A 15,643-nucleotide genomic window follows, 5' to 3' on the forward strand; every position below is an offset into this window, starting at 1 on the left:
ATATATATATATATATATATATATATATATATACACATATATATATATATTAAAGCTTATAGATATTGTAAACTTGTTCTCCAGGATCAAAATATTAATACTTTTTTCAAAGTATTTCAAGTACTTTAAAATATGGGGAAAATAATATGAAAAATAATTGGGGAAAAAGGATAAGAGAAAAGAATAAAAATCAAATGTTTTATTAAAAATAAAATTAATACAAAAATTTTAAACTCATTGCTCACATTCCATATGGCAATGTTTTAACTAAGCAGGTGTGTAACACAAAGGATTTTTGTTGAAAAATGATTTCTATTTCCCTAATTTAAATTGACCATGATTCACAATGTGAGTGTATAAAAATTTTTTCGCCATGTAAAAGCTTTTCAAAAAACATTAGAACAACAATGAATGAGAGTTTTTAAAAGTACCAATATTTCTAAAATCATAACATTCTGTATGTATGTAGAACCATTATATCTCCCTTTCAATTAAAAATGTAATTTCAAGCCAAATAGGTTTTTATACAAGCCTGATTCTAGTAAAGGCATACTTTTTGTAAATATCAAATAAATAGGTTAAGAGAATTATCATATATGCATTTTTGGACAATATAAAAAATTTATGTTTCAATTGAACAGTATCCAATGTACTGTTATAACATCTCCAATTGTAAAATTTGTTTTTAAGATCAAATTTGAGTAACATGTAACAATTCCAACAAAAATAATTACAAGTTATACATTAAACAATACAATTTGAAGTTTGTAGGTACATGAAAAGAGTTGATCTTACAACAAATACCCATATACTTTTAGAATAGAATGTCTGTAAGCAAATTAATAATAGTCTTTTGCAGGTAAACTGCCTCTTAGTAAAAGTTCATCTGTGTGGATGGTTCATTAGACCTGTCCTTAAGTCAGCGGTTGTGCCTTGTTTGTTCATCTGCTGCTTTTCTGGTGTCTGGTGGCTGTGTTGTGCTGTGGTTGGTGCTGAACAGACATCTGCTTTCTCTGCTCTCTGGGATGGTTTTCTCTGGATTTCTCCCATGGATTCCTGATATCTGTAAAAATAGAAGCAAAACCTTGAACCCAAATGAAAGACTCATTGGATTTTATTAAATATTATTTTATTAAATATTAAATATTAAAATATTAAATATATTTTTCTTGGAAATAGTTTGTTATAAGGTGTCAGATAATATCCCTTTGTTTTTTTTTTAATTTGGACTTTCAAATTTCTTCTAGCCCTTTTTTCCAACTGGTTGTCTTTTAGAATTTTCTTGGATACTAGCCTTAAGAGAGATGTTCCATGATTTGTCCAATTGTGCCCATCTCTTGCTTATATAATCATTTTTATTCCAATTTTTAACTCTTTTGGAGTGGCCAAATGTGCAAGATTATTTTTAAAATGTGCAATAACATTGCATACTTCTCCATTTTGAGCTTTAGTCCATAAAACATAAGAAAAGGTATCAACAATTTGTATATATTTTAGTCTCCCAAAAGGAGCATATTGAGTTACATCCATTTGCCATAGTTGATTGGCTTTTAAGCCTCAGAGGTTTACTCCTACTGGAAGGGGAATGGAAGAAAAAGGTGCACAAGAACTGCATTACTGAATTATTTCTTTTGCCTGTCTTTTGGTTATATCAAATTGTGATTAAAGAGATTTGGCATTATGATGTAAAAAAAGAGTGTGAATTAACCGCTCCTGAAAAGCAGAGGCTACTAAAGCATCCACTTTTGAATTTCCCTCAGACAGAGGTCTGGGGAGGTTCGTGTGAGAATGAATGTGTGTTATAAAAATTGCGTTTTGTCTTTTCAGGATTATAGTTTGCGGGGTTAGAAATAAAAATAATAATTCTTCATCTTGGACAGGTTTGATTTCTGCTAATTCTAGGGAGTTAACTGAATTCATAACATAAAAGGAATCACATATGATGTTACAAGGTTCTATGACATCCTTAAGTATATTCCTGCCTGCTGCTAATTCAGCTTTTTGTGGGGAACTATATTGTGGGTGCATTAACATCACAGGATTATTCACAACTGCTCCTGCTTTACCATTTTTTGATGCAACAGTGAAGATATTTACAGCATTAATAATAGGATGCATAGATGTTATTTTTGAAAAAATAATAAGAGCCAATTTTACAAATTGTAATATTTTGTTACTAGGAATCTGATTATCAGTCTTTCCTGTAAAATCTGCAAGAGCAATTTGCCATGGTAGAAACTGTGCAAATAAATGTTGTACCTGTACCTGTGTGATAGGGAGATGAATGGTATTAGGATCACAACCAATTTGTTGTTGAGACCTTTTTCTGATTTAAGTAATTACTAACACCTTAAGTTCTAAATACCTAGTGAGGGATTTGGTTTGCTGATTAGATAAATGCAACCATGCAATTATATGGTCTCCTTGATATCATGCACCAATGAATGTGTACCTTGTACTTATGACTGAGGCTACTAAAGGAAGAGAAGGGTCAATTCTAAATAATCTGGCTGTTGACAAAGCTGCTTCCAATTTTTTATAATTCAATCTCAGCCTCAGGTGAAAGTTCTCTGGGTGAGGAAAGTGAAGGGTCTCCCCTCAGAGTGGCAAATAAATTTTCTAATTGCCCTGTGGTTATTTTTAGAAAAGACCTAAGCCAATTTATATAACCCATTAATTTTTGAAAATCATTTAGAGTTTTTAGGCAATCGCTATGAATCTCTTATATTTTGCGGGTTAATCTCCTGTGCACAAACAATTGTGCCTGTTTATAAGGAGATTTAATTTTAATTTTCTCAGGAGATATTACCAGTTTTTCTTTTGTTAAAGCTGCTTCTGTGTCCACTAGCATATCCTAAAGTATGTTATTAGATGGCGCCACTAGTATCTTATCATCTAAATATTGGCAGATATATTCCTTTTTATATTTTTCCCTTACTTCTTCCAGGGCTTGGGCAACAAATTTTTGGCATAAGGTGGTGCTGTTTTTCATTCCTTGAGATAGGACTTGCCACTCATTTTAAAAGGTTAAAAGGTGCTTTAAAATTTATGAATGGAACTGAAAAAGCAAATCTATGGCACTCCTCTGGGTGAAGTGGTGCACTTCATAAAGGGAGTCTGGGCACCCAGAAGTTCAGATTAATGGAACCAATATTTAATTATAATTATATTTTCTGGCCAGGGCACTTTCCTAGTGAAAAGCTGCATCAGATACAAATTACAGGGAGCAGCTGGGTAGCTCAGTGGATTGAGAGCCAGGCATAGAGGTAGGAGGTCCTAGGTTCAAATTTAACCTCAGACACTTCCTAGCTTTGTGACCTTGGGCAGGTCACTTAACCCCCATTGCCTAGCCCTTATCACTCTTCTGCCTTGAAGCCAATACACAGTATTGACTCCAAGACCGAAGGTAAGGATTTAAAAAAAAATACAGTGCAGTTTTTATAGGGTGCAGGATACAAAGCAAAGTTCATTACTGAGACATAACCTTGATGAAGTCAGCAAACTTTATTGTCTGGAATCTATTTTGGTTAGTAGCATGGGGTCCAAGACTTTCCAGGATATCTTGGACTGTGAGGCAGTATAGGAAGTTACTTTCTCATGGATCCTGACTGTGTTGTTTTGGTTCTGAGCTGACTGATCTTCACAGGAAAGCTCATTTCTGATTTCTACTTTCCCCAGGGAAAAACGGGTTTTCTGGACAATGACTTAGTTTACCTCACTTCATGGGGAAAGAAGAATATGGAAGAAACAATCTTTTAAATCAATCACTGTAAGATTCCAATCCATGGAAATGGGAAGTAGCTAATGAACATGTGATATGGCATATTATTTAACATTGGCTCAATTGACAACCACAAGATCAAAGAGGAGGAGATTGATCAAACATGTGACCTGGTAAGGAATCTGATCTGCTAGGACCCTGTGGCAGCTAATGTCCTATCCAGGAATTCTCTTGACCTTTGGACTGTAGGTTTAGAAAGTGGTCAGAATTAATAGAACATCAATTAAATACAATGATGGAGAAATAATATGATGATGAATCTGGTACCTGAGCACAAAGGTTACAATATTAACACATAAATAATACCTTCAAGATTAGAATACATCTGGGATGCCACAAAAATATTAAATTCATCATAGAGAATCTCTGTAACAAAGAATTTAACATATTCTAAACAAAAAATATAGAGAAACTGGGGAAATTTATTAGAAAAGAATCAAAAAATAACTCTTTAAAGAATGCATAAATTCTACACAAGTCAATGAGACTAGTCTTGATGAGGGAACTCAGGGACAATAGGTCTCCAGAAGAACATGACAAATATTTTAAAATATTAATATCTTAAAAATGATGCTTTTCTGCAGAAAATAAGAAAACTGTCCAGGCTTTCTGGATACTGATACCAAAGAACTGACTTTTTAAAAAACAGCAACTTATGCTTCAAAGTCCAAGAAATGTAGGATTAGACTTGGCAATTCCAATGAAAAACAACAAAATTTTTAAGCAACCAGGAGAAAGACAAAACAAGCTTATTCTGCAACCATAACAAAGCAAGAAGGGAATGGAATAAAGTATTGCAAAAAAAAAAATAGAGGAAGTCAAGCTTTGATCAAAATGACCTATTTTGCAAGTCTGTGTTTAATGATCAATGAAAAAAGACAGATGTTCTACAAAAAAAGAAAGGCGACTGAGTAATTGGGGAGCAAGGGAGAGGGATCCCATAATATTCTATTTACAGCTAATCCTAAACAATAGAAACCAAAGGCAAAATAAATACACCTATGAATAAAATAATAAAAAATAAAATAGCATATTTAGAGATTATTATTTGTCAAAAAGTTTGACCTTTATACTAAAAGAATTAGAAAAAATTAAATTTAATAACACATTTTTAATTAATTAGCAAGCATTTTTAAGAGTGCAAAGTGCTAAGGCACTAGGTTATAAACACAAAGAATAAAACCATTCCTATTTGAAAGGAGTTTACATTCTTCTAAAGTACCCTCCCTTGTCTTCTCCCCTTACCTTCCTAGAGGTTAATCTATTTATCCTTTTATGGGTCTCTCCCTCATCCCTCTCTTACCTTCTTATTTCTTAATATAAATGACCTCTATTGTTCCTTCCCTTATCTTATTTCTTTGCCTTCTTTTTTTCTTATTTTATATGCCCTTCTAATACTCCCTCTCTTACTTATTGTCCCTTGCCTTCCTAGTTCCTTATAAGCAAAGAAAAAGTTTATCCTTCTCTATGTATGAATTATTCCTTTTTTGACCAGACTCCAATGAGAATAAGATATTAACATTCCCAGTTCTCTATCTCCTCCTTCTTTTCACTGTAATATTTATTTAATTCATCCCTCTTTTATATGAGATAACTATTCCAATTTATGCTTCTCCATGCAAATTTATTTTTTAACCTATCCCATTATATTTAATTCACACTCAAAAATTTTAGCTATAGATGCTCCTTCAAACCACCCAGTTAATTATATCATTCTTAAGGTTTAAAAATATAATTTTTGCCTATAAGAAGCAAATGGTCCAAGCTTATTAATTATATACACATATATACACTTAAAATAATCATAGATAGACTAACAAAAAAGACCCAAAACAAACACAGAAACTGTATGAACATAATTTTAAAGCATTTTATACAAATAAAGTCAGATTTAAATAATTAGAAAAATAATCATTGTTTATGAGTGGGCAGAGTCAATATAATTAAAATGACGATCCAACCTAAACTAACCTACTTATTCAATGCCATTCCAATTAAATTACCAAAAAAAAATATTTTATTGAGCTAACAAAATAATAAAAAATTCATCTGGAAAAACAAAAGATCAAGAATACCAGAAGAAATAATTTTCAAAATATAAAGGAAGGAGATTTAGCAGATCCAGATTTTGAAGTGCATTATAAAAGCAGTAATTATCAAAACTATCTGGTACTGGCTAAGAAATAGAAAAATAGATAAGAACAGATATACAGTGAATAGTTGTAAAAGATTATAGTAACTTTGTATTTGACAAAAGTAAAGATCCAACTATTTGGGAAAATAATTCAATATTTGGTAGTAATTATTGGGAAAACTAGAAAGCAATATGGCAGAACCTAAGTATGGACCAATATCTCTATACCATTTACAAAGATAACATCAAAATGGATATATGACATAAGCATAAATGGAGAAATCACAAGCAAATTAGAAGAACAAGGAACATATCTCTCAAACTTATGGATGGAAAAGGAATTTATGAATATATGAGAGAGAAAGCATTGAGAGATATAAATGGATAATTTTGAATACATTAAATTGAAAAGGAGTTGTACAAATAAAACTAATATAGCCAAAATTAGAAGGAAATTGGTAAAGAAAAAATTATAGACAGTTTTTCAGATAGAGGTCTCACATCCAAAATGTATTGATAATTGTGTTAAATACATAAGAATATGAGCCATTCCCTAATTGATAAATGATCAAAAGATATGACCAACATTTTTTGGATGAAGAAATCAAAACTACATATAACTATATGAAAAATGCTCTGTCATTATTGATTAGAGAAATGCAAATCAAAACAAATCTGAAATATCATCTCATACCTATCAGATTGCCTTAAATGATAAAAAGGCAAAATAATAAATATTTGAGAGAATGTGGAAAAATGGAGACACTGTATGTTTTAAAAATTTGTACCCTGGGGACTTCATTTCCCAGCATTCTTTACTCTTCCTGTGGTTCCCTTTACTTGAATCCCTGTGTTGACTCCCTGAATGGGTTTCTATATAAATTTGCTGAACCCCACACTGCATGGGTTTGGGGGCTTGGACTGGAGGGCAGCAGACTGCTTGGGTTCTGACTTCTTTTTTGTCCTCTACTCACTCGACTGAAGGAACCCCTTTCTCTCTTACTTTGTTTTATTAAACCCTATAAATTTTAAAATATTTGGAGTATTTATTTTTACCCTTACAACACTAATACACTGTTGGTGGAACTGTGAATTGATCCAATCATTTTGGAGAGCAATCTGGAATTATGTGCAAAAAAATTATAAAACTGTATAGCTTTTGACCCAACAATACTACTATTAGGTTTTTTCCTAAGGTGATCAGGAAAAAAAATAATATATATGTTCTAAAATATATATAGAAGCTTTTTTAGAGATGGGAAAGAATTGGACATTGAAGCAATGACCATCAATTGAGGAATACTAAATAAGTTGTGGCATATGGTTGTGATGGAATACAACTGTGCTGTAAGAAATGAGGAACAGATTACTTTTGGCAAAATGTGAAAAGACCTACATGAAATGATGAAGAGTGAAATAAACATAACCAAGAAAACATTATAAACAACAACAAAAATATTATTTGGAGAATGACTTATGTATGTCCACTTCCAGAGAAAGAATTGATAAATAGAAATAAGTAAAACAAGTTTTTATGTGTGTGTGTGTATACATATATATATATGTATGTATGTATGTATATATATATATATATTCTTTTTGCCAAATGATGCCTTCTCTAATGGTGGGAAGGGAGGGAGAGACAGTTAATTGGATATTTTAATGTTACAAACAAATGGATAAATTTAAATTAAAAAGATGTATATATAACACCTTTTATGTTTCTTTTTATTAGTTCTTTACATGGAGATGGACATTCACAAGTCATTCTTCAAATATTAATTCTGTAGCTATACATAATGTTCTATCTTGGTTCCTCACATTTCATTTTTTTCATTATTATGTGTAGGTCCTTCCAAATTTTTCAAAAATTAATCCATTCATTGTTTCTTACAGCATTGAAGTATTCTATCACAATAATATATCACAATTCATTTAGACATCCTCCAAATGATGGACATTCTCTCATTTTCCAATTCTTTGCCTACAGAAAGAAAACTGCCACAAATATTTTGGAAAATACAAGTTATTTTCCTTTTTCCTCGATCTCCTTGAGGAAAGAACCAGGAATATTTTTTCTGTGTAGACACAGAAAAATTATTGCTGGTTCTTTCTGTATACATACTATGTACAGTTTTAGAATTCTCTGGACATAATTCCAGATTGCTCTCTGAAATGGTTAGATCAAGTCACCGTTACATCAACAGTATATTGCCCCCTTTTTTTCACATTGCCTTCAAGATTTGTCATTTTAACATTTTAGCCAATCTGATCATGTGAGATAATATTTCAGAATTATTTTGATTTGCATTTCTCTAATCAGTAGTGACAGAGCGTTTTTTTTTCATATAGCTATTGTAAGAGGGAAATAGGTTTTAAGGCATTTTGGAAGCTGAGAAAGGCAGGCAGGAGCTGAGATTCCAACCTGGAACACAGTAGAATCTCTCTAAAAGGCAGTTGGGGTTTTGAAGGAGTTGGGAAACCAATGACCTGAGAGATCTGTGGATTTGGGGGATCTCTAAGCAACACCTGGGACCTTACAACTACCAGGATCAAGGAGTAGAGGCTGAGATTTCTGACTTGCTTGGTGGACAAGCAAAGCCCATCTCCCTGATTTTCTCTGAAGAGTTATTTGACTGGTTCCTGTGCTCTTGGAGTATTCTTGGACTACTTTCTGATCAAGATCTATTGACCATCTACATGAGATCCCATTTGTCCCTTGTGTCTCAACTGCCTGTTTAGTGTAGTGTAGGGGTGGCCCAGAACTTCAACTTTTAACCCTGAATTTGATCCTTAGTGTTTTAGGTTAAGTGTGACCTCTACATTATCTACAACCTTATAGACTGTATTAAACCTGTATTTTATAATTCTTTGGTCCCAGGCTACTTACATGTTAGTTTCACAGACTCCCAGGCTAAGTGGATCTGTGGTGGCAGTTGGTATCAACTACCAATCCATAACTTCCTATTCCTTGTACTTTGGTGGGGTTTGTGTTTTCCCAGATTGTTAGTTCCAGTCTGTTAGCCCTTTCCAATCAGTCCTTCTTCTCCCCTTTCTCTAAACCCAGTTATGTTTAAGTCCCACAAGTGTTTCCCCATAAGACTATACATGGCTTTGATTTCTTCATCCAAAAAAAAGGACATGTTTATTCATATCTTTTGACCATTAATTAATTAGGTGATGGCTCTTATTCTTATAAATTTGACAAAGTTCTCTCTATATTTTAGATATGAAAAGCTCTCAATAAAAATTTCCCTCAATTTTCTGCTTTTCTTCTGATCTTGACTACATTAGTTTTATTTATACAAAAACTTTTCAATTTAATGGAATAAATTTATCATTTTATATCTTGCCATATTCTACATCTCTTGTTTACTCAGAAATTCCTCTCCTCTCCATAATTCTGGTAGGTAATATGTTTATTGTTCTTCTAACTTGTTTATAATATCTCCTTTTATATCTATCTAGGTCATCCATCCATTTTGATCTTAGTGAATGGTGTAAGATATTGGTCTTATACTTAGTTTCTATGAAACTACTTTCTAGTTTCCCAGTAATTTTTACCAAATAGTGAATTCTTATCCCCAAAACTTGGATTTATATTTTTGTCAAAAACAAAGTTACTATAATATTTTTACTACTGCTTGTTGAATATCTATTCTGTTCCACTGCTCTACTTTTTTTTTATTTCTTAATCAATACCAGGTAGTTTTTTATATTACTACTTTGTAAAAGTTTAAAATTTAGTAGTGCTAGACTTTCTTTAATTTTTTTCATTGATTCATTTTATATTCTTGATCTTTTGTTGTTTGAAATGATTTTTTCATTATTTTTCTAGCTCAATAAAATATTTTTTTAATTTAATTAGGATGGCATTGAATAAATTCATTTAGTTAGGATTTTCATTTCATTTATATTGGCTCTGCTCACCAATGAACAATTAAATTTCTCAAATTATTTAAATCTGACTGTGGAGAAAGTATATAATTATGTTCACGTAGTTCCTGGGATTGTTTTGGCAGGTATACTCAAGTATTTTATTCTGTTTCTGGTTATTTTAAATGGGAGTCTCTACCTCTTCTTACAGGCCTTTGTTAGTAATGTATAAAAATGCTAATGATTTTTGTTGGTTTATTTTATATCCTGCTACTTTGCTAAAATTATTGGCAGTTTTTGCCCACAGGGCTCTAAAACTATGCATACTCTTTGATCCAGTAATATAACTTCTGTATTGCAAAGAGGTAAAACAAAAAAAGACAAAATGACCTATTTGTACAAAAATATTTATTGCAGCTCTTTTTGTTGTAGCAAAGAATTGGAAATTATGGGGTTGTGCATCAGTTGGGGAATGGCTGAACAAGTTGTGGTATATAATTTGATGGAATACTGTTGTACTATGAAAAATTATGAGCAAGATGATTTCAGAAAAATCTGGACTTACATGAACTGATGCAAGGTGAAGTGAAGAACATTGTTCACAATAACAATGATATTTTTTGATGAACAATTGCGAATGACCCAGTTATTCTCAGCAATGAAGTGGTCCAAGACATGTCAGACTCATGACGAAAAATGTCATCTTCCCTCTGAGAAAGAACTGATGGAGTCTGAATGCAGACTGACACATACTACATTTCACTTTCTCCTTTTTTTTGGTTTGATATCTCTTCCACAAAATGACTATGGAAAAATGTTTTACACAATTGCATTTGTAAAATTTATATCAGATTGCTTACTGTTCCAAGGAGGGGGATTGGCAGAAGAGAAGGAAGAGTGGGATGGAAGGAATGTGGAACTCTAAAGAAATGAAGTTTGAAAAAAATGTATATGTAATTGGGGAAAAATAAAATATTATTAAAAATAAATGAATAAATAAATATCTGGAGAATTCTTTTATATGATTGCTAATAATTAGCAATTCTTTTGAGAACAATTTGTTCACACCTTCTGACAACTTTTGATCTAAAGTATTTACAAAAAGATCACTATGAAAATAATAACAATTCAAGCACTACCATCTGCTACAGGAAATGAAGTAGAGAAATTATATGAGGAATTCCAGAAAGCCTCCAAATTAAATCTGCACATACTTTTAGTCCTAGTGACTTTAATACTTATTCTTACTCAGTAAGAACAGTGAATGCTTGAAAACATAAATCAGCAGGAGCAGCTGGGTGGCCCAAAAGACAGGAGGTCTTGGATTCAAATTTGATCTCAGACATTTCCTAGCTGTGTGATCCTGGACAAGTCACTTAACCCCCATTGCCTAGCCCTTACCACTCTTCTGCCTTGGAACCAATACACAGTATTAATTCCAAGACAGAAGATAAGGGTTTAAAACTTTTTTAAATTTTTTTTAAAAACATAGATCAGGAATAAGGAACAGGAGTTCATTTTGGCAGCACATATAATAAAATTACAATGATACAGAAAAGATAAAGGAAGCTTATGGACAAAGACAACATTCATATTTGTTAAGATTCCATATTTTAATAAAAAATTTAATGATGAAAAAGGAAATTTTAATATTTGATATTTAAAAATAAATATATTTAAACTATTACAAATGTTATATATTTGCATGTTGCATTGCAACATACAAATATGTTAAAATAATAGACAAATTGTAAATAGAATTTCCACTTTGCAGGGAGAAGAAAAAAAAAACATAGATAGCTTACTCTGGTATGACTACTATATCAGTAATGAGTTGTTCTTTGTGAATTAAAATGCATTAAATTAAAAATTAGAATGAATTAGAATGAATTACCAGGTCACAAAGACATGGTAAGCACTAAATGCATCACAAAAAAAGTGAAAATAATTGCATTTAATTCTCAAGGAACAACTTATTGCTGATATGGTAGTCATACCACAATCAGTTTTTGACATACAACTACTAAACTACTACATTGTTAAAGCAAAGATCAAAATTAGTTCAAATTAGAAAAAAAGAATGACATTTCAAATAAAGTAAAATATTTACCACCCAGGGAGAAAAATGTAAAATTAATACTGAGATTTTTAAAAACACAAGAGGTAGACTGAGTGTTTTCTATAGACATAGTTAGTGAAATACTTTATCCTAATGAGAGAAATAAAACTAGTTATGGAGACAAGTAGGAAAAATGAACTGGGATAACAGGGATTGGTCAAGTGACCAAAAGTCAAGAGGATGAAAATTTAAGGTAAAATATGCATATGAAAACAAATATCTTCCAAATCATTAATAAAATAAATGCAAATGTTTAAAAACTCTCAGAATCTACTTTACATCCCACAAACAGGCAAAGACAATAAAAGTCAGAAATTGTCTGTTGGAGAGATAATAGGAAGACATCCATTAATATACTTGTTGATGGAGATGTGATTTTATCCAACCATTTTGGAAAATCATTTCCTTTAAAAAAATAATTTGTTCTTCTTCATATACATATACTAGTTTATAATATAACTGAGCATAGAATTTGGTTCTCAATAGCATTATTCTCTAACTAATAAAGTTACTCCACTGAAAAACCAATATAAACTTCAATTATTTCCTGGGAAGTGATAGATTTATTATGTTATCAGTTGTCTGGCCTTTGCTTAGAATCTGAGGAAGAAATAGTTCATTGGAAAGATGAGATTGAAAGAATTTATGCATATGAATTTAGAAATTCCAGTAAGGAAAATTAATGCTGGATTGTATTATTTATTAGCAATATTTCTATGTAAATCCATTCATTTCCTCAGACTCCAACTTCTGAACATCAGACTGTTCCTCAAGGGAACCGAGTTGGGTAATTATTCCCAAATCCCCAAAGTATCTACTTGAGCTATAATCTTTACTTTTTGTTTAAGCTATAAACAAAAAAAATGCCATTTCAGAGCCAGAGAAGTGTGGGTCAGACACACTTGTCTAGCTATTGGGAATTTGTAGGGATCTGTCCATGTGAGGAGTAGTCCTTATCCTCCCAACTATGAGTAATGGGAACTCTAAGCCCACCTTCTCATTAAAATATCCACCAATCAGGATTGCCAGGGAGGTCAATCCAAAGCCAATCAGGATGACATACGTAGGTAAAAAGACACTGCACAAATAGCCATTGACCTGCCCTTTACTGATAGTTTGTATACCTCTATTAATAAATGATATTATACTTGGAGAAATGGCTTCATTTTATTTGCCATTTTAAAATTTGGGGTACTACACCAGACATAATTTTGTCACAGAGACATAGATATGAAACTTTCCTTTCCATAAGCCAGAGATAATTGGCCATGATGGACATAGAGGTGGGATTATATAAAAAGGGGTTTGACCTTGGCTATGATGACCCTGCTAATGTGTTCAGATTCTAAAATCTCTAGATTAGACAGAGAGAGAGAGAGAGAGAGAGAGAGAGAGAGAGAGAGAGAGAGAGAAACTACACTTTTAAATAACTTGACTTAAAGATTGAGAAGGCAGTTCCTATATACACCATTCTAAAGTCAGATGTTAAGTTCTAGGAAAAGATGTTGGGAAGAAAGTATCTTAAACTATTCCTTCATATTTTGGGGGTGATCCTGTTTAAAAAAATCCTAAATGTGGGCATGCTTTTAGAAGGAGACTGGGTTTTTTTCCAAGCACTCAATCAAGACATAAATATTCTATGGCCTTTCTTCCCTACCAACGGAAGAAAAGGAATATGGTCCAGTGGAGAGATTGGTAAGACTAAGAGTTGGGAGGTCTGGCTTTAAATCCTGGCTCTAGATGTTGGATCTGCCAAAATTATCTTGTATGATCTTGGACAAATCATTCTCCCTTCCTGGAATTTTATTTCATTTTCTGTTTAAAAAAATTGGGTTGTATCAAATAATAATGATAATATCTAATGAGTCATTTTTAAAGCATCAATAAAATATTAAAAGAGTGGGTTTACTGAATGACAAATATGTAAAAAAATGGTTAGGGAGAGAATTTACAAAGTTTAAGATTTAAAAGTAGTGTAATTCCCATTGACAAAGAGGTCTAAAGTATAGTCATGTTGGTATCCTTATTCTTACCCACAAAGAAACTGATTTACCACTTATAGGTGTTTAAATTTCCTATCTCTAAACTATAAGATATTTGTTGCAGCAAACCTAATACAGGTTTTTGTCTGCAAGGGAGTGGCAACTACAATATTTGTAAGCTTCCCAAATAACACAATACTTTTTTCTGATTATTTTTAACCCTTCGGTTCTGCCACGATTAACATCAGCAGGCCTGACCATCAAAAGGTTTTTCAAGAGCTGTTGAAGGTAAGTGTCATAAGCAAATCTTTTAAGCTAAAATTAAATAGGAGGGGGGTTTGGGAGAGAGAGAAAGAACATGAAGCATTTAACTATAGGAAAATATTCAAAATAAATAAACAAAAAATAAACATAAGTTAATTATTTTAAAAAATAAATAAAATTAAATGGGAATTGAAAAAATTTTCAGCTCTATAATTGCATCTGCAGAACCTCATTCAGTGCCTTGTATGTAGTAGGTGCTTTATGTTTGGAAAATTGAGTGTTTATCAGACCCTATGGTATACTGGGAAAAGAGGTAGATTTAGAGGATATGAGTCTGAATCCTAGTTTTTCTACTTAGTGTCGGTGGGATCTCAAACAAGACATTTCACTTTTCTGGAACCTCAGTTTCCTCATGTTGTGGACAAGATCGTTGGACCTAAAAGTTCCCCTTTCTATTAGTTTCTGGTAACTTGAAAAGGTACGTTCCAAGAATGCTGCTCATCCTGGTAAAAGCCCATTCACCTGTAGATGACCATGGAAATATAGCCTCAACTACAGCTATATGTATTATACCTATTTTTATGCCCCAAAATAGCTTAAATGCCTTAAGAATGGTAAGCACTGGGAAAATAAATTGTTGAATGAATAGCAAAAATCACTTTTACAAAGGAATCTCACTTTAACAACCTCCATTCCCCACTCCTGCTCACACATGCACATAAAATGGTTTTACAAAAAAAGGATGGAAATTCTGTTAGTAAATATAACAGAAAACAAACTATGCCTGGTATAATTTTCGAGGATGGTGGTAGTCTGTGAGAGTCACATGAAAGGTAAATGGAGCCACTGCCATTCCCTTGTCAATTCAGAGTTGGCAAGCGTTATTAAAACAGGTGTCCCCTCTGAAACGTTTCTAGATAGTCCTCCATCACACCACACCGCGCAAACCTCTTTATTTTCTCTCTGTCTCTCTCCTCGTCTCGGTCTCCATCGGTCTCTCCCTCTCTCTCTGTCTCTGTCTCAGTCTGCCTCTCCCCTCCCTTGTTTCCGGCTTCCCCTCTTCTGTTTAAGCCTTAGGCCTGCCAGTGCCACCCAGTGGCTTTCAAGGGCACTGCGGGACCCCACAGGTGACAACGCAGAGCAGAGGAATTCCTCCATCCTCCTCGGAATTCGATAATACTTTGTCTCTTGAACTTCATGCAGGAGCCCAAGAAGAACTGTCTACCTAGTGCTGTATGGAAGTGACCCAACCCTGTCTCGTTCTTCCTACCCACGAGAGGTTCTAGTCGGCCCCACCCAAAGGTCCAAATTGCTTATTTTCAAAGATTGGGGCGGGGGCGGGGGAGAGGGACGGAGGAAGACGGGGCAAAGGGGATGCTACAAGAGGTTTAGGGACCTTCAGACGGTTCGCGCCCTCTGCTGCTAACCCTGCCTGAGGAATTCACATGACCAACAGTTCCTAAGTCCAAGACCAACAACTTCAGGGC

General features: G+C 33.0%; 1 protein-coding gene across 1 annotated transcript in view; it reads left to right on the top strand.

Annotated features, from left to right (window-relative positions):
- LOC123253501 (short-chain dehydrogenase/reductase family 16C member 6-like) overlaps positions 1 to 15,333 on the top strand; it is a 52,527-nt gene extending 37,194 nt beyond the window's left edge. Inside the window, exon 6 of the mRNA XM_044682688.1 lies at positions 15,228 to 15,333. Within this exon, the coding sequence (XP_044538623.1) occupies positions 15,228 to 15,333 (106 nt within the window). The remainder of the gene's footprint in view (positions 1 to 15,227) is intronic.
- Positions 15,334 to 15,643: the final 310 nt, after the last annotated feature.

Source organism: Gracilinanus agilis, chromosome 1 (genome assembly GCF_016433145.1).
Source record: "Gracilinanus agilis isolate LMUSP501 chromosome 1, AgileGrace, whole genome shotgun sequence".
Lineage (NCBI taxonomy): Eukaryota > Metazoa > Chordata > Mammalia > Didelphimorphia > Didelphidae > Gracilinanus > Gracilinanus agilis.